General features: G+C 46.0%; 1 protein-coding gene across 1 annotated transcript in view; it reads left to right on the forward strand.

Annotated features, from left to right (window-relative positions):
* The first annotated feature begins 427 nt into the window (after nucleotides 1–427).
* VTCN1 (V-set domain containing T cell activation inhibitor 1) overlaps nucleotides 428–19,454 on the forward strand; it is a 60,663-nt gene continuing 41,636 nt past the window's right edge. The window contains exon 1 of the mRNA XM_003933526.4: nucleotides 428–578. Coding sequence (XP_003933575.1) covers nucleotides 547–578 — 32 coding nt within the window. The 5' untranslated portion in view covers nucleotides 428–546. The remainder of the gene's footprint in view (nucleotides 579–19,454) is intronic.

A 19,454-nucleotide genomic window follows, 5' to 3' on the forward strand; every position in this document is an offset into this window, starting at 1 on the left:
GTTCAGTCTGGAGTGACAAACTCAGTGGTCTTGTCACTTCAGCTCATGGCTTTCCTTAGGTTTCCCAGCATGTGTCTCCTCCATGAGAGACCTGACCAGTGGTGACCCAGCCTCGGTCTAAGCATCAGCTACCATCGGGAACGGGGACTCCTGGGCTCCAGGCTCCTAGCCTAGCCTGACACTTTGAGTTGTTCCAGTCCTTCTTATTTTGAGATGAAATCTCCCTCCCTTCCACAGTCAGGAAAAAAACCGTGCTGAATACAAGCCCTGAAGCAAGGGCCTGGGAAGCCTTCACTCCTCACCCTCTCCCAAAGTCAAGGCTCAGAAAGGCAACTCTGGCCCTTGGCTTGGCTGGCTGTGTCTGCAGGGAATTCTGCATAGCCACACCGTTTCCTCATACCTGAGCCATCCACAGCTGCACGCACCACTCCCGGCCTGAGCACACTATTTAAGACCAGCACACGGGAGCTGGCTGTGAGTCACCGAGGAGAGCAGCAGCAGCTCCACTCAGCCGGGACCCAGAAACGCTGGGAACCTTCCCCAGCCATGGCTTCCCTCGGGCAGATCCTCTTCTGGAGGTAGCGTACTCCTCTCTCTCTCCTTATGGGTGAAGGGAACAGCAGTGAGGTCTTTTGGGGGTGCTGAGCACTGCTGGGCTGTCCCGTAGGACCCCACCTATAATTTTATCTGATCCAGCATTGGGCCAGCAGGAGAACGGCCAGACAAGAGCCTCACCGGACTTGACTTAACATCTCACCTCAGCTGCTCAGGGCACCTGTTCAGGGTTAGGGAGGTTTCTGGCTGGTGGCCTGTCATGGACAGCTGGCACTTGCTGGGCAGCTTGGACTGAGGGGAGTGTGTGCCAGGCTGGGCACTCCCCTGAGATGTCAAGGCTGCCAGCACCATGGGGGCACTGAGCAGGCTGGCATGGGCTGTGGGGTGGGATGGCAGGAAATCCATGACTATGACAGTGGCAGGGGTACAGGAGGTGGCAGGGGTATAGCGCCCAGGGTGAAGGAGGAGAATGTGCTTTGGTTCTTCTCTGTGGGTGTGATTTCTTGCTACTCCTGAGCAATTCACACTAGCACCCCTCCCCAGACCCCGCCCAGCTCAAGGATGGGGTCCCTAGTTTTCTTGGAGCTCCTTGGAGAGGAGATCTTGCTTGCTGAACTCCCCAGAGAGGAAGCAGGAAGCAAGTTCCCTCCCCTACCTTTTGCTTCTCTCCTGAGCTGCATTCTGGTTGCCTCTTTTCCCCTCGGAACAGCATTTCCCATCCCAGAAGGAAAGAGACGGTTAGTGCAGGACTTTCTTGAAATGGCACGTTCAATGTCAGTCCCAACTCCGGACAGCGTTTAGGGAGACTGGTACTTGTTGGTTCTAGAGGTTGTTTGAAGGACCAGTCCTCCTATTTCTGTTTCTTTTCCCACAAAAGGAAGAAGAGAGGGAAGGAGAGAGGAAAGGAATCCTCAGCTCTACAGTGAAAAGTTTGTGAAGAGACTGAGTAATGTTCCTTCCCAGGGGCAGCCTAGAAAATTCTTTTCCTTGAAACAAAATGTCAGTTCCCCCCACTCGACTCACGTTGATCTGAATTCACCCGCCGCGTAGCAGGGGTGAGGGCTCCGCAGGGCTGCCAGGGGCGGCTGAAGCCGAACCCCTCCTCCTGACCCTGTGCCTGCCTAGGGCACTGCACTCCAGGAGAAGCAGTGGGTAGCAGGGGTCTTCCCTCTAGATCTTTCTGCCCTGAGAGGACGTCCCTAAGAAGCACCTGTGTCAGAGGAGCCAGTGTTTTGCAAGCGCCTCCTTCCCCGCCTTGCACTAAACACCTTAGAACAGCGTGTCCACCACTGCCTTGTGAAGGCTCGTTGTCACCTCAGAGAAGTTAAGCGCAGGCGAATGTGCAGCTGTGCATGAGGGGATCTTGCTCTGAAATCCCAAGCTCTTTCCCCCTGCCACCCTTGCCCCTGCTCTTGCCAGTCCCAGCTCCCCATGCACCCCATTCCCCCAGCCTGATCCCAAGGACATGAAGCGTTCCTCCTGCAACAAATGGTTCCGTTGTTGGAGGTCGGCTGGGATGTGTGGGCTCTCTCATAATGCACTGCAACCAGCCTGACTGGTTTTGCTGGAGGATTAGCAGGAGGTGGGTGTTCAAAATTCAGATCCCTCACCCTTCAGAAACCCATTGGAATTGACAGAGGCTCCTCTTGTTGGCCCCTGCATGCCGTGTTAGCTATTCACGCTCTGCAGTTTCAGACGCAGAGACTGTCCATGAGGGTGGCATGGACCTCCATGTCCATGTGCAAGGGGCCTCCAGGAAGAGGGCTGATGAGCAGCTTCAGCGGGGAGCAGGGTTCTGAAAGCTAGTCTCAGGGATGCAGGTGGAGCCTGCCCCGGGGAGCTCTTGGCCCTCTTCCTCTGTCATAATGGCTTTCATTCATAAAATACACCTCTCCTGGAGGTGATCATGACTGTGGTGATGCAGGAATGCTCACGAAAGGGACTGCTGTCCTCTGCAGACCTGGTGAGTTATTCTCCTGAGTATGAATCATTGCCCGAGAGCTGAATTCCTTCAGATCTCACTCTGTGCACGCGTGCTGCTCAGGGCTGGAGTGCCGATGTGCAGTTTCCATCGTGCCTGGCCTCTTTGCACACTTAGGAGCTGAGTGTGTTCCCCAGTCCCCATCACGGCCGTCAAGAGCAGCAGCATTCGCTCATGGAACATTTGCCGAGTGCCTGCTAGGAGGACAAGGGTAGACAATCCTTGCTCTGAGGGGGTTAAGTTCCAGTCAACAATATTAACCGAGCACTTACTATGTCCTGAACATTGCACTAGACAATGGGGCAAAGGTGACTAAGATGCTGTCAAGATCATAACGTAATAGGGGAGAAAGACTCCCCAATAACAACTGTAACATGCCGCCCATACGTCCTGAGACAATAAACACAGGTTGCAAGGGGAGCACTTTCCTCACCCAAGGCTTTGGGAGGGTTTCTGAGCCAGAGGATGGGTGGGCTGTGTCTTGTATAATGAGTTTGTATGACCCAGGTGAAGAAGGTTGGAAGAGGCCATCCAGGTAGGGGAAACAGAATTAAATCAAATACAACACAACTCATGAATAAGCACGGTGTGTGAGAAAGCTGCACACCACTCTACATCATCATGACTTGAAGTCATGAGGCAGGGAATTCCGGGAGATGAGGCCGAGAGGTCACACCAGGTCACACTGGGCCTTCTTCATTGGACTCAGAACGGGGATTTGCGGTAATGAGGAGCCCTTACAGGCTCTGAAGCAGGGCAGCCTTGGTGGTTTTCATCTCAGGTGGGCAGCAAGCCTGGAGGCCAGAAGAAGAGTTTGGAAACAGTTGTGGACAGAGAATACAGAATGATAGGGACCTGGCATAGATGAGCGTGACAGTGAAGAACCATGGGAGGAAAATGGATCCAGGAAACGCTGGGCTTAAAGCTGGCGACATTTGATCAATGATTGGAGTGGCAGGTAGGAAGCTGCAGAATAAGAGTAGATGAGGCAAGGGGCAGATCCTAGAATGACTTCCATGTTTCTGGATTGGGGGCAGTGACTTGGGGACAAGGAAGAGAGAGGAGAGCTGGTTAATGTATTGAACTTCAGATCCCCCTGGGACCTTCAGATGGGGATGCTCCCTGGGCAGCAGAAGGCATGAGGCTAAAACGTGGAGAGGGCAGGGCTGGGGATAGACATCTGAGTGAGAACAGCTCAAGGGCAAGGAATAGTCACAGGGGGAGGCTTCTAAGGAGAGCACATGGAGGGAGAGAAGCAAGGGTCCAGGATAGAGAACACCAACATTCAAAGGTGGGCAGAGGAAGAGGGGGGTCAAGGAAAGAGCTGAGAATAAATGGTAAGAAAGGTAACAAGAGGCCAGGATAGAAATGAATGGATGTCAACAGAATGGAGTTTCATGGAACATGCAGGGCTAGTGATTCATAAACTTTGGCTCTGTTTCTTCTGAAATCACTAGTGACAATGGGATTCATAATAGCATGTCACAGGAAGGAAGCTACTGAGGAGGAAGGAGCAGGGATCTTTCTACCAGAAGAAGATGGATGAAGTAGAGAATGAGGGAGCCTAGAACCAGGAGCCTCAGGGAGTCTGCTTTGGAATTTTGGTTTTCCATTTCTCCTAAGTTTGCAAGCTGGTGCCTGGCTCAGACATCTCAGACTTTGAGGGCTGGATAAAACAGTGCCTGGCAACATTACGGAAGCTTGCCTGGTAAGAAAATCTTGCTTGAGCCTGGGTGAGGAGAGCTCATCACAGGCCATATTGGCATCCAACTTTCAGCTTTCCTGAGCCTATAAAATCTGAGCCTTCAGAACCCTCTGAGTCTATCCTGTGAACAGGACAGGAATCTGCAAAATGAGATAAATTGTGCATCGGAAGAGAGACTTAAGTAGGTGGCATCTGTGTTCCTGCCACCATCAGGGGTAGATTATTTTCTGAGTGTTATTACGCTTTTCCACCATCTCCACCTGTTGCAATGCTACTCATTTCTTTCAATATTCAGCTCAAATGCCACCTCCACTTTAAAGTCTTACAGGATCTTTCTAGTGGCCGTCAATTGCCCCTCTTATGTCCACAGCCAGCCATGTTGATGAGTATCTGTCCCTGATGGCTGTTTCCCTCACCAGCATTAGCGGCTTGAGGGTCGGGGCTCTGTCTTGCTCATGGCTGCAGGGAGGCAACGCAGCACTATGGCTATGCATCTGGATTCAAAGCCTTGTGCTGCCACGAGCGTTTACCCTCGAAGAGCTTCAATTGCCCTATTTATGAAATGGGGCAGATAATAGTACATAACTCCTAGGGCCGTATGAATGACATGTGATCATCATGTTCTGGGCACATCCTAGGAGCTTCATAAAGGTTAGCAATTGGTATACTTATTGCTTGCAACTCTCTCTACAATCCGTAGTACATTGTTGGCTCTTAATTTGTTAACTTCAATGTCGTGACTCCACTGGCACTCTGACACTGAAATAGATGTTGCAATGAGAGTATACTTTGGATTAATTGCCCCAGGGGATCTCGTCAGTTCAGTTAGCTCTAACAGAACTCTAGAGAATACTGATAGAGTTCTCCAGATTCTTATTCTACAAAAAAATAATAATAAAGTCCACCACACCTTTTGTTGTCATGAGTCTGAAACACAATCCTTTTCTAAACTAGGATTTAAACTTCTTACTAAATGTCTGACTCTTTTAATGCCAGTATAGAGCATTAAAAACCGGTGAAGAGGTTCAGGGTGGGTGAGCTGTGTCTGGGAGGTCCTTGTGTGTATAAGCTCAGCATCGAGATCTCTGATGAGGCACTGCTGAAACCAAGAACAACAACCTCAGGGAACAACCGGAGCAATGCAACTGTGACCACGCACGCAGGTAGTGATGATTAATTAGCTACATTGTCTCAGTCCTAGTTATCCTAATTATCTCCACTTCACAGGTGCAAATGCTGAGGCAAGTTACCTTGCTTAATGTCTCCTAGCCAGCCAATGGCAGCAACCAACATGTGACTACTTAGTCCTCTACAGTGACTTTTATTGAAAAATTACCTTTCTAGTCAGCCATGCTTATTCTCTTGCTACTTAAGCAGCACCCCTCATCACTGGCAAACACGCACCTCCTCGGTGACTGTTGGGCAGGATAATTCTTAGGTGGCCGAGGTGGGAGCTGTTCCCAGAAGTGGCTGGAGCCTGCCGATTGCAGGTCTGTGTTGCTTCAGGCGGCTGCTTTAGACCAGGTGTCCCCAAACTACGGCCCGCAGGCCGGGTGCAGCCCCCTGAGGCCATTTATCCGCCCCCCCCCCGCCGCACTTCGGGAAGGGGCACCTCTTTCATTGGTGGTCAGTGAGAGGAGCACAGTATGTGGCGGCCCTCCAACGGTCTGAGGGACAGTGAACTGGCCCCCTGTGTAAAAAGTTTGGGGACGCCTGCTCTAGATGAATGAGTGCAGGAGTAAGGTTGATTACAACTCAGTAAGAATTCTATGCTGGCTTGGCACGGTGGCTCACAACCGTAATCTCAGCGTTTTGGGAGGCCGAGGGAGGTGGATCACAGGAGTCTGGAAGTTCGAGACAAACGTGAGCAATATGGTGAAACCCCATTTCTACAAAAATCAGCAAGGTGTGGTGATACATACCTGTAGTCTCAGCCACTGGGGACTGAGATGGGAGAATTGCTTGAGCCAATGAGGTTAAAGCTGCAGTGAACCGTCATTGGTGTTACTGCACTCCAGTCTGGGTGATAGAGTGAGACCTTCTCTCTCTCTCTCTCTCTCTCTCTCTCTCTCTCTCTCTCTCTGTCTCATATTTATGTGTGTGTGTGTATGTGTGTATGTATGTTTATACATATGTGTGTATATGTATACACACATGTACACACACATATATATGTATATACATACATACACATATATGTGTATGTACACACACATATATGTATACACATATGCACACACACATATATGTATATACATACACACACATATATGTGTATGTACAGACATATATATGTACACACATATATGTATACACACATATGTGCATATATGTATACATATATATGTGTATACGAGAATTTTCATTTTAATAGTTCCCAGATAATGTGGATGCTGCTGGTTGGAAGACCATACTTTGAACATTGAATTTGGATGGGGAAGGCCTTAGGGTTCATCATACACATATATATGCATACATATATGTGTCTGTATATATACATATACACAGATATACACACATATATATGCTATACTTATTGCTTGCAACTCCCTCGTCAATCCATGGTACATGGTTGGCTCTCCATAAAAATTTGTTAACTTCGATTTCATGAAGCTCTGAAAGCATATATGTACACACAAATATGTATATGTGTCTGTGTGTGTGTGTGTGTGTGTGTGTGTGTGTGTATGCTCTCAGAGCTTAAAAATTCGGAAAGTCAGTATGCCTCATTTTATGAATGGGATAATCAGTATAAAGTATGTAGCTTCAGCTGGGTGCAGTGGCTCAAGCCTGTAATCCCAGCACTTTGGGAGGCCGAGGCAGGTGGATCACGAGGTCAAGAGATCGAGACCATCCTGGTCAACATGGTGAAACCCTGTCTCTACTAAAAATACAAAAAATTAGCTGGGCATGGTGGCACGTGTCTGTAGTCCCAGCTACTCAGGAGGCTGAGGCAGGAGAATTGCCTGAACCCAGGAGGCGGAGGTTGCGGTGAGCCGAGATTGCGCCTTTGCACTCCAGCCTCGGTAACAAGAGCGAAACTCCGTCTCAGAAAAAAAAAAGTATGCAGCTTGTCCAAGGGTCATGCATTCAAGAACGGCAGAACAGGGTTTTTTTACTGATCCGATATTGCTCAGTACCCTAGCTAAGAATTGTGTTGGACCCCAGTGGACCACACTTTACCTAAGCACCAACAATCCACAAATCAGAGAGACCAAGACTTCATACATACTTACTTTTGCCATATGAAAGGGTGGAAATAACCTGGATACTGGAGTTCGTCTGATCTGTGGATGTATTCCAGCTCTCTACTTCCTCGCTGGGTGACCTCAAGGAAGTTACTTAACTTCTCTGTGCCTTCATTACCTCATCAGTAAATTGGGCATTAACAATAATGGCACCCAGGTCACAGGGCTGTTATAAAGACTAAGTGAGTTAATACAAGTAAAGAGCTCATAGCAGCATCTCATATATAGTTAGCGCTTGAGGTGTTAATCACTCTCAAATTACTCCCTCCGATGTTTTTGCAGAAAGACAGAGACTTGGAGGGAGGGAGAGGAATGACAAGTCCACCAATAGCAGCTGGGCTTAAGCGCATTTTGTGTCTGAAATCTTCTGAGATTTCAACGGATTCAGATACCCTCTTTCTTGTCCTTGTTCTGTGAGGTGTGAGGAAATCCTCTGCCACCGGAGGTGGTGAACTAGGTGAACACTAAGGCCTTCCCCGTCCAAATTCAATGTTCAAAGTATGGTCTTCCCATCCTGGTCAACAAAGTGAAGCCCCATCTCTACTAAAAATATAAAAATTAGCTGGGCGTGGTGGTGCACACCTGTAGTCCCAGCTACTCGGGAGGCTGAGGCAGGAGAATTGCCTGAACCCAGGAGGTGGGAGGTTGCAGTGAGCCGAGATCGCGCCATTGCACTCCAGCCTGGGTAACAAGAGCGAAACTCCGTCTCAAAAAAAAAAAAAAAAAAAAAAAAAAAAAAGGTCTTCCAACTGGCAGCATCCACATCATCTGGGAACTATTAGAAATGAAAATTCTCATTGCCCCCATCCTGCAAAGAATCAGAAACTCTGAGGGCAGGGCCTGGCAATCTGTGGTGTAACAAGCCCTCCAGGTGACTCTCAGGCACATCCAAGTTCAAGAAGCGCTGTATTAGCAGCGTCTCTGTGTCCCTGATTCCTCCAGAAAAGCACGAGGATTTAATCCAGATAGATATAAATTTCACCTGGGGTCATTTATCATTCCACGTTCTTCTTTAAGAAATGTGCTCAAGAGCTGCAGACGGGTCTTGATGAATGCAAAGGAAAGCCACGAAGTTTCTGCAGGTAAGAAACGCAGGCTGTATTTCTCTCTGTAAGTGCCTTTCGCAATCCCAAACCACCTTCCTGCAGTGCTTCAGATTTCCTATCACATCGCTTCAGATGTGTTCCTGCTGCTGCCAGCACAGCAGTCATGGGAGAGAGGGCAGGCAGCTTTTCCTTTTTCTTTCTCTGCAATTTAAAATGAAAAATTTCATAGATAAAAACCACGGAAGATATGAGAGACAGAAAGTGCATCCATAAAATGTAGGAATTGTCTCCTGTAGCTTCCTGCCTCGTCTCCTCGTGTTTTTTTTTTTTTTTTTTTTTGGCACTTTAACCCCCAGAACGGCCATTTCACACCTCTCTTCCCTCTTCAATCCTCTTGCAACCCTCATCCCTTCTCTCCACCCCAGTCTCAGACAATTATCTCGCTCTGCCTTCCACTGAGAAGACAGAAACCAGCAGACAGGTACTCCTTCATCTTTTCACATCCCAAAGTACCTGCTACACTCATCGGTGCCCCTTTTCTCTGCCTCCCCTCCTGGTGCCAGAGGATTTGCTCAGCTCCTATCAAAGGTCAGCCCCTCTGTGGTCTGGATCCATCTCATCTCCCAGCTCACAAACACCTCCTCCAGCCGACATCATCCATCTCTCCTCTGCACCTCTATTATTCCCATCAGCATGCAACCCGTGTATCAGGATTTTCTATTTTAAAAGAAAAGCCTCTCTCATCCCCACAACCTCCCCAGCTACCCACCCCATCTCTCTTTTTTTCCTTTTAGCATTTGTTGCTAGTGTCATCTGGAGTGAGTGCTCCTCCTGGTTTCTTGGCGTTGCGGAAGGAGAATGAGGTATAGAGGTTTCAAGCACAAACTAGAGCCAGGTCGCCTGGGTCCGTCCAACTCTGCCGTTTTCTAGCTGTGTGACCTTGGGCAATTTAGTTCTCCTCCCTGTGCCTGGATTCCTCACCTGTAAAATGGGGATAATATTAGAATCTACATCATTGTTGTAGGAATTACATGAGGAATTAGAATCTACAAGATTGTTGTAGGAATTACGTAAACTAAGACATAAAGCACTTAGCAACATATTCTTATTCTCTCTTCAACTTTAGAGGAATTTTGTCCACATGATTCCAAGATACTGTTCCTGTCAGTGCTTCTAATCACCTCCACATTGCTGAGTCTGATGTTTACACCTCTGTTCTTATCTTGTCTTCACTTCAGCATTCAACACAGATGTCCCCACCACCTCCTTGAAACACTTTCTTGCCTTGGTTTCCATGACACTACACTCCCCTATCTGCTGCTCTCCCCCTCACTCCTGACATCGGGCCGGCTGCTCTCTGTCTCCATTTCTCTATACCCAGTTGCGGGTGGCAGCTTTTCTCCTCTGCTGCCCCCACAACTCAGAGCCACCAGGCTCTGCAGTCAGATGCAAGGACACACCTTTCATCCACTCCCTCTCTTTGATGACTGACCCTACCTTTTGCCAAAACACCTAAGTGTTCAGGAACAGAATATAACAGTATGGGAACAACTACCCTTTAAAGTGGTTGGCAGATGCTTCATAAAGTCTCATGAGGCATGATAGGGTAAGTCATGTAATAGCAAGTACTGTGTGGGAGGGAATTTCTTTCCGCATCCAGAGGAGCCCCTGCCATAAGCCCTTAAAGCCTGAGATAAGGTTCCCAAACAGGTCCTGGTGGAAAGCCCTGAGGCAGGAGAGAGTTGGATGAGGAATTACTCGAGGCAAGAAGCTGAGATTTGATCTCACTTCTGCTCATCCAATGAACCTGCCTTCCAGCCTCTTCCTTCTTTCTTCCATTTTCTGAAAAGGAACTAAGTAGTAATGATCTCTTTGCAGCCAAAAGAGAAGCAGCCAGATTTGATGGGAATGTCACGGTGTCATTTTATTGGCCTTAGGCCAGAGGATCTTTGTCTAATGACCTTAATATAGGGTCATGGGAATTTAGCAAAACAAGCCAAGTTTTTAAGCTTACCCTCAACCCCGTCCCCAGTGGTCACCTTCACCTTGGGGCCAGCTCTGTGGGTGCTTCTCCATAGCCATCTCCTTCAGAAGGACAGTATGCAAGGAATATTAGGGATAGGTTTGCAAATTGCTGCTGGCTCAGAACCTAGAAAAAAGGCTGCATTTGGGGGTGGGATGCGTGCAGGGAAAGGGGGAGATTAGGATTCCAGAATATTCCCTACATGGAGGGAGTCTCCCACAGAGCCCTGGGGAGAAGCCATAATCCTGAGTTACTGTGCCTTTCTGGTCAGCAGCCCCACGATGCCGCAGGCCAGGCTTTGTCTAAATGCCTGGCCAGAGGAAGTCCCTTGGGCAATGACAATCTCATTCTCCACCAAGAGGCTGCTGAGGGGCTTCTGGGACAGTAACCCAAGCAAGACCAGGAAGATATTTTCCTGCAGACACAGCTTTATAAATGGGAGCTAGTTCCCTAAATTAACCGACGAGAGTGGATTCTATGCCATAGTTGTGCATTTATGATAGGATTATTGTTCTACTATTTTCCTTTCCCATTATAAATGTATAGAATTGTCTGGGCAGGATGGTTTATACCTATAATTCAAGCACTTTGGGAGGCCAAGGCAGGCAGATCACTTCAGCCCAGGAATTCAAGGCCTGCCTAGGCAACATGGAGAAACCTTGTCTCTACCTCCTGTACCCCAGCAAACAACAAACAAATAAACCCCAAAAATTAGCCTGGCGTAGGAGGTGGGATTATGCCTGTAGTTCCAGCTACTCAGAAGGCTGACATGGAAGATTGCTTGATCCTGGGAGATGGAGGTTGCAGTGGGCTGAGATTGCACCACTGCACTGCAGCCTGGGTGACAAAGTGAGATCCTGCCTCAAAATAAACAAACAAATAAATAAATTTGCAGAATGTCTAAAACATTGGAATCCGACAGATTTTGGGGGCCTTGCTGGAAAAGCTAATTATCATTTGTAAATGGTGTTGCTGTAAGATCCTGTACAGCAACACAAATAACCAACTTAAACACAAACTTTGGAAAAGAGTCTCCCTGTATTGTCCATCCTGGCCTCAAAAACTCCTGGGCTCAAGCAGTCCTCCCACTTCAGCCTCCCAAGGTACTGGAATTATAGGAATGAGCCCCCATGACTGGCCTATTGTTCTATCCTTATAAATGACTGTTTTCTTTGTTGTTTTTGCCCTTTTCAAGCCCAGCTGTGAATGGTTTTTACATAGTTGTTAATACAATGTGTGTGCTTTTATGCTTCTGCTTTTTCTGTGAAAACTGTTTGCATTAAAACAAAAATTTAAAGCAATTTTACTGTTAAAAGAATCCTTGTGGCCTGGCGCGGTGGCTCATGCCTGTAATCCTACCACTTTGGGAGGCCGAGGCGGACAGATCATGAAGACAGGAGTTTAAGACCAGCCTGCCCAACATGGCAAAACCCCATCTCTACTAAAACTACAAAAAATTAGCCAGGTGTGGTAGCAGGCACCTGTAATCTCAGCTACTAGGGAGGCTGAAGCAGGAGAATCGCTTGAACCCAGGAGGCAGAGGTTGCGGTGAGTCGAGATCACACCACTGCACTCCAGCCTGGGAAACAAGCGCAAAACTCCATCTAAAAAAAAAAAGAATTCTTGCTTCTTAATACTGCAGCAGTTATAACTCTGTAGAGTAGCGTGCATTTCTACACTTTTATTAGATTAGGATATGCTATAATAAGCCAGCCTTCTTGGAAACCCAGCCCCAAGGCTCGGTGGGATTCCCCCATCTGCCTTTTAAAGGTCCTTCCAGCCCATTCATTATCCAGTTGAATGTGAGAAGCAACAAGGTCCAAGCAACACGCATGACTCTGTTTGCAGTCTTTGCGTTTAAGTGCCTTAGACAGTGATTCCCACAGTGAGTTTTGAGAACACCCATACTGCCACCAAATGTTCCCCAGAGGAGTTCTGTAGTTAAGCAGATTTGGAAGTGCTGAATAATATTAGGTTGGACCATATGGTATTGCCCATGTTGAATTATTTTTGACTTATTAAAATGATGTTTCAGGCTGGGTGCTGTGGCTCACGCCTGTAATCACAGCACTTTGAGAGGCCAAGGTGGGTGGATTCCTTGAGGTCAGAAGTTCAAGACCAGCCTGCCCAACATGGCGAAATACTGTCTCTACTAAAAATTCAAAACTAGCTGGGCATGGTGGTGGGCGCCTGTAATCCCAGCTACTCAGGAGGCTGAGGCAGGAGAATTGCTTGAGCCCTGCAGGCAGAAGTTGCAGTGAGCAGAGATCGCACCATTGCACTGCAGCCTGGGCAACAGAGCAAGACTCCATCTCAAAAAATAATGAAAAAGAAAAATGGTCATTTTAAAGGATTTGACCTAATATATATTTCTCTAGGGCATCATTATGCATATTAGCATACTAAAGGCTTTAAAATATCCTACAGACTTAAAAAACTGTTGTTTAATTGTGATTCACCCAAACTATGAAAATGTAATCCCTTTAAAAATAATACTTGTTCATATACATCAAGACACCTTAAAGAAAGTAGGCACTGGGGTAGTTACAAAAGAATAGGAACCTTGAGGAGACCAAAGCACATGAATGAGGGACCCAGGAACAGCATCTGGGGCCTTCTCCCACCTTCCAAACTGGACATAGATGCTGGCTGAGCAGATGCCCAGGAATCAAGGGCAGGCTCGTATTTTTACTTCCCAGGAATGCCGTCCCATCTTTGATATTCAAAGTCATCCTATTTTTCAGGCCTTCCCCTTCTACAGTAATGCTTTCTTGATTCACCTTCCCCAACATTGGCCTTTTTTGTAACTAACCTATGCTCTTTCCTCTCTCATAAAAGTGTAGGGAGGATTCATGAGGTGATATTAATAGGTCACTTCTTATTTCTCAAATGATAGATACTAAACAAACATGGGTATTGTTTTGACTGTCGTCTCGTTATAATTTTAATTGCTTTATCTTTCGAGATGTTATTCTCATCTTAGTTTATAGGTGTTCGTTTCATTTGCTTACAGCTACCGGGTGGGTTACACTGATGTGGATGTGGGAGGAGATGTACCGTGCCGCCCATGCCTCTATAGAGAATGTGGATGCTGAAGGCACACGTAGTCAGAGCGTGAATTCGTTTTTCTGCAGCCACTGGAGCCAAACGTCCAAGACAGGGAGTGGAAATGTTGGATGGGGGTAAAATGAGAATACAGTGAAACAATGCCTGGCCGGTACTAAACCCCCAGTGCTTCTACTTTTTTTTTTCTTTTTTTACTCCACTGTCCCACTATCTGGAATTCTTCCCATAAGAGATCCTTTAACAGGTTTGCCTGTCATTCACATATGACACAAGCCTTTAATAAGGCTGTCTGTCATTCACATGCTTTTAGTATGACCAGTTCTCTAGAGAGTGAGTAGGCATTTTGATGTCACCATGAAGATCTGATCTGGTCATCTAGCAATTGTTAGACATGTGTAGAAATAGTTGTGATACTTCAGGGAAGTGGAAGATGAGAGTTGAAAGGTAGGGTGGGGCTTCCCTGTGAGAGCACATGTTAATTTAATTAAAGTGGTTAACTGTAGCTGGCTAAGGTTGAAGCGACATTAAATGGAGCCCTGACAGTTTTGTGCCCTTGCAGTAGAAGGCAGTGCCCAGAGTGAGTGTACCTACAGAAGAAATTCTTGGACTCTCAGGGGCGTTGCTACAAACACCGTTACTAGGAGGCATAAGAACAAGCCTATTGCTTTCTCATGATGTAAATGGAAGTACAGCCCTTGACTTAGATTCACTGAAAAAGCAAACACTGGGAAAGCTTGAACAAGCCAGGCTATCTCTTAGATCCTTACATCTCATTTTGTTACCGGTGGAAGGTATAAATATGCTACTGGTGGAGCGTGTCCAGGTTCTTGGTGTCTTGAACAAAGAGTTGGACAAAACACACAAACAAAGCAAAGAAAGAATAAAGCAACAAAGGCAGAGATTTATTGAAAATAAAAGTATGCTCCACAGGGTGGGAGCAGGCCAAGCATAGGGGTGTAATGCTTACAGAATTTTCAGAGGCTGAAATACTCTCTAGAGGTTTCCATTGGTTCCTTCGTGCATGCCCTATATAAATGAAAAGGATGAAGTAAAGTTTAAAAGTCATTTCCTCAGTGAATCCCCTATGTACATGGAGAGGATATTTCCTATTATAGCTGAAGTGTTTCCATTTCATTTAGTTCTAGGAAGTCAGCATGAATGGGCCCTATGTTCCCTGCCTCCAGACCCCATTCTGCCTCACATATGTCTACTGTAAAAGTCAAAACATCCTTATAATATATCCTGAGTTCTCTGAGACAAATGAGAAAGGGGAGGAGGTGTGGACATTGCTACTTCTCTTTAAGTGCATGATAAATCTCTTATCTCATATTTCTACATTGATATTTTCTAGTAGACAAATTACTAGATCAATGAAATGCTTGGCTTTTATGGGCTTAGCAAATAAGTACTTATAGTTTCACTAATACTGACCCGAGCATATTGTACTTATCTTAATAAACATGCTGTCTAAAAGTCAATGATGACTTTCCAAGGCAGAAAGCTTGTGAACTGCAAGAGAATCTTCTTAATATGAGTAGAGGCTCCTGCTAGCTTCGCAATTTTCTACCCTTAAGGCAAATAAAATTGTAAAGAAGTGAGTTGCAAGATGGTGGCTTTCATTAACATTCCCCAAAGGTGTCAAACTGCGAAGGAAGATTTCTGTTTATCAGAAAATTCTAGGGGCTCCAGGTGCTGCTCACTTGGGCTCTCTGGAACTGAGGCTGCTCTCTAATCATTGCCTGGGGTAGCTTGTGAGCCATGTATCGACTTATGAAAAACATGCTCACTCACTTAAACTAAGAAAAACAAGTTAACTCTAATTTCTAGCACATATTCACTTGGGTACTACTCTTTTTGTGAGAGCTCTTCTGAAAATGCAAACCACTGAACCAGGAAAGTATTTAAGTTATCAGCTTTATAGGAGCATTAAATGGAGAGATGCCTGTTTGCACAGCATCTAAAAGAGTTAGATTGTACTTTTAAAAAAAAACAACAGAATGAGAAAAAGATTTTGCAATCTACCTATCTGACAAAGGGCTAATATCCAGAATTGCAGAGAACTAAAACAGATTTACAAGAAAAAAAACAAACAAGCCCATTCAAAAGTGGGTGAAGGATATGAACAGACACTTTTCAAAAAAAGGCATGTATGAGGCCAACAAACATATGAAAAAATGCTCATCATCACTGGTCATTAGAGAAATGGAAAACAAAACCACATTGAGATACTACCTCACGCCAGCTAGAATGGCGATCATTAAAAAATCTGGAGACAACAGATGCTGGAGAGGATGTGGAGAAATAGGAACACTTTTACACTGTTGGTGGGAGTGTAAATTAGTTCAACCATTGTGGAAGACAGTGTGGCACTTCCTCAAGGACCTAGAAATAGAAATTTATGGTTTTTATTTCTTTATTAAACTCTTCTTTTTATGCATTGTTTTTCTTATTTTGTTTAATTGTCTGTCTGTGTTCTCTTGCATCTCACTGAGCTTCTTTAAGATGATTATTTTAAATTTTTGTCAGGCAATTACTGGATTTTGATATTTTGAGTTGGTTGCTGAAGTTTCACAAGTTTCTTTGGTGTTGTAATGTTTGCCTAATTCTTCTTATACTGTATTGGGGTTTAGGTATTGCAAGGAGCAAATATCTGTCTTAGACTTTATGGATTGGTTTTGGCTGGTAAGGACATTTGCCTGTCCGTTCCCTGAGCTGATGGTATTCCCTCCAGGATTGTAGTTAAGCAGGGTTGGAGTCAAGTTACATAACTCTTCCTGGGTCTGCTGTGGGGGTCCGCTGTTGGTGGGCCCGTTACCCGTGGCTTGGGTAGGTATGGATCCTATCTGGAGGAGTCCTAGATTTCAGTCAGTAGGGCTGATACTGAGGCAAAGGTCTGCTTTGGGCCTGCAGTTAGGCCTGCAGATGGTGGGCTTGTTATCAGGTACGTATATGGCTATGACTCCTGCCAAGTCTCTGGGAGGAAACCTGCTGGGTGAGTAAGCAGGCAGCATTGGCTCTGGTCTTTGGCTAGGAGGGGCTGAAACCAAGTCACAGAGTTCCTTCAGCATCCAAAGTTGAGACCAAGGTTTTCAGGCCTACCTCTGCAGATCTGGATGGGCATGCCTCCTGCCAGGTTCTTGGGTGGTTAGGACTGCCAAGGGAGGCCAGAGCCTGAGAAGTGCTGGAGGTAGGTCATAGGGCTGCTTCAGAATCCTCAGTCGGACCAAGATTGTCAGATTTGTCTCCATGGGCACAGACAGCTGCGTCTCCCATCAGGTCAAGTGAACAGGACTGCTCCAGGAGCACAGTAGAGAGGGACTAGCACTGGGTCATAGGCTGCTCTGCGGTTCACAGATGGGAACAAGATCAATGGGCCTGTTACCTGAGGTGCTAGTGTCTGTGACATCTCCTGGGTTCCTCGGCTGATGTTGCTGGTGGCAGGACCAAGACCAAATGAAGTTGTAGCTGGATTTACAGAGGATGAGGCTGTTTCTGAATCTGTAGCTTGTGGTGGGTGAGTCTGCCGCCAAGGCACAAGCCTGCCTCCCTGGTCTTGGGCTTCACCGGGGTTTTGCAACCTCCTACTTGGATTCCAAGCTCCCAAAAGGGCCCTTGTATCCTCCAGTGGTTGCCAAATGATCACTGCTGTGGGAGAATATGAGTGAGCATTCTCCTATCCCGCCATTTTACTGATGTCCCTCTTCTTAGCTGCTTTTCTCTTAATTTACCACCCAACTCTACTCCCAGTAAGGTCACTAACACACTCATTTACCCAGCTATCAATAACCAATGAGTTGAACATTATACTAATTTTTTTTTTTTTTTTTTTTGAGATGGAGTTTCACTCTTGTTACCCAGGCTGGAGTGCAATGGCTCGATCTCGGCTCACCGCAACCTCCACCTCCTGGGTTCCGGCAATTCTCCTGCCTCAGCCTCCTGAGTAGCTGGGATTACAGGCACGCACCACCATGCCCAGCTAATGTTTTGTATCTTTAGTAGAGACGGGGTTTCACCATGTTGACCAGGATGGTCTCGATCTCTTGACCTCATGATCCACCCGCCTCAGCCTCCCAAAGTGCTGGGATTACAGACGTGAGCCACCACGCCCGGCCTATACTAAATATTTTAATCAGGAACAAAAGCAAATAAATAACTTCCTTGTTCTAAAATTTCACTTGGTTATCAAGCTAAAGACGAGAGTTATTTGGGGGTGAAGGAAGTCCACCTCTGCCGGGCCTCAGAGTGAGTAAAACAGGTCATCTCTTCCTCTTACTCCTGATGCTGAGTTTTGCTAAGTCTCCCTTTCATGGAATGACAGGGAAAAGCAATTAGATAGTCATAGCCTTTCTTTCTCTACCCAACTTCTCATGAAAATTTAGCACTTTATGCTAAATCGCCACATTCTCCAACTCACAATTATGAGTTCAGTGGAGTAAACCTTGCAGAGAAGACTGAAAAGGAAATGAGAGAAAGGACAGAGGACAATGGACCTGCAGGTGGGGGACAATAAAATAGGCAGCAGGGTGGACATAGAGGAGAAGAGAGTAGAGAGTGAACTTCAGAGAGAGTTTTGAGGAAATTCTAGGAAGGGAAAAGTTTGAAGGAGCTAATACGAAGGGTGGAAGTTGGCAAAGAGGATCTTTTCAAGACGGATTTTCGCTGTGCGTTATCCATGTAACGTCTTTGAAATTTTTCTAAATATTCATTGATTTCACCTAAACTTTTCGGCTAAGTTGATACTTTATTTACTGTGATGCTGTCAAAACGTAGACCACAGATATCTGGACTTTATATGAGTTATAATAACATTGTATCTCTGGAGTTAGAAAGCTATCTTTACTTATATATAATAATCAAGCATGGATTTTTAAATGTGTGTTTATATTTAGTTAATTGTAATTGTTCACATAAAACTACCTAAAGTCGTTCACATAAAGCCTACCCAAAAGTATAATTGAAGGAGTCATTACCCTGATATAAAAATATGAACTTCTTTCAATGGCCTGAAGGATCTTGGGGAAAAAAAAGGCTGCCATTCAGTTGGGCTGTGTCATGGACATATTTTGGTACAGTAGTAGAATCTGTTCCAAAATCAGGTTAGCTCAGTTTAGCAGTCGTCAGACTCCTAGGATGAGTCAGGCATGATGTCTGACACTTACGGAAATAAACGTGATTGAGGAATTGATTCTGCATGACCAGTAGTTATAATCAAAGGAATAATTTCTTTTTATCTCTCTCTGACCTTCTAAAGTGCATGTCTAGAAATACGTGATGAAACTTCTGAAGCCTCTGATGAAAACCTGGCTTCACCTTCAACTGCCTGATACTGTCTCAGCCCCGTATTCCCCAAAAGTCCACTTCACACGTGACTCTCACTGCTCAGTCCCCTCTCCCAGGTAATCCTATTGGTGAGGACTGCACATGGTTCTAGGATATCTGCCTTGGGGCAGGATGTACATTACTCGCCTCATAAGAGAGTGGCGACTCACAGCTCTCTGCTCTCTCTCTCTGTCTGTCTGTTTGTCTCTATCCTTCTCTCTCTCTCTCTCTCTCTGTCTCTGATCTGTTCTAGATCATATTGAATTTCTCAAGTGTGATTTAAATTCGAATCCATGGTGTCCCCCACCTGACCCCATCAAGAACACATTACAAGCTCTTCAAGCTAAGCGCTGTATTTGTGTGTTAGAGAAGGGCAGGAGGATGGTCACATAGCACAGAAAAAAAAATTCCCCAAAGAATTATCTTCCCAAATCTGATCTTACTCTGAGGCCTTTTAATAGCCTTCATCTGAGTGAGACAGCTAAGCACCATGGAAATAATTGTAAAAGTG

This window comes from Saimiri boliviensis, chromosome 11, assembly GCF_048565385.1.
Source record: "Saimiri boliviensis isolate mSaiBol1 chromosome 11, mSaiBol1.pri, whole genome shotgun sequence".
In the NCBI taxonomy this organism is placed as follows: domain Eukaryota; kingdom Metazoa; phylum Chordata; class Mammalia; order Primates; family Cebidae; genus Saimiri; species Saimiri boliviensis.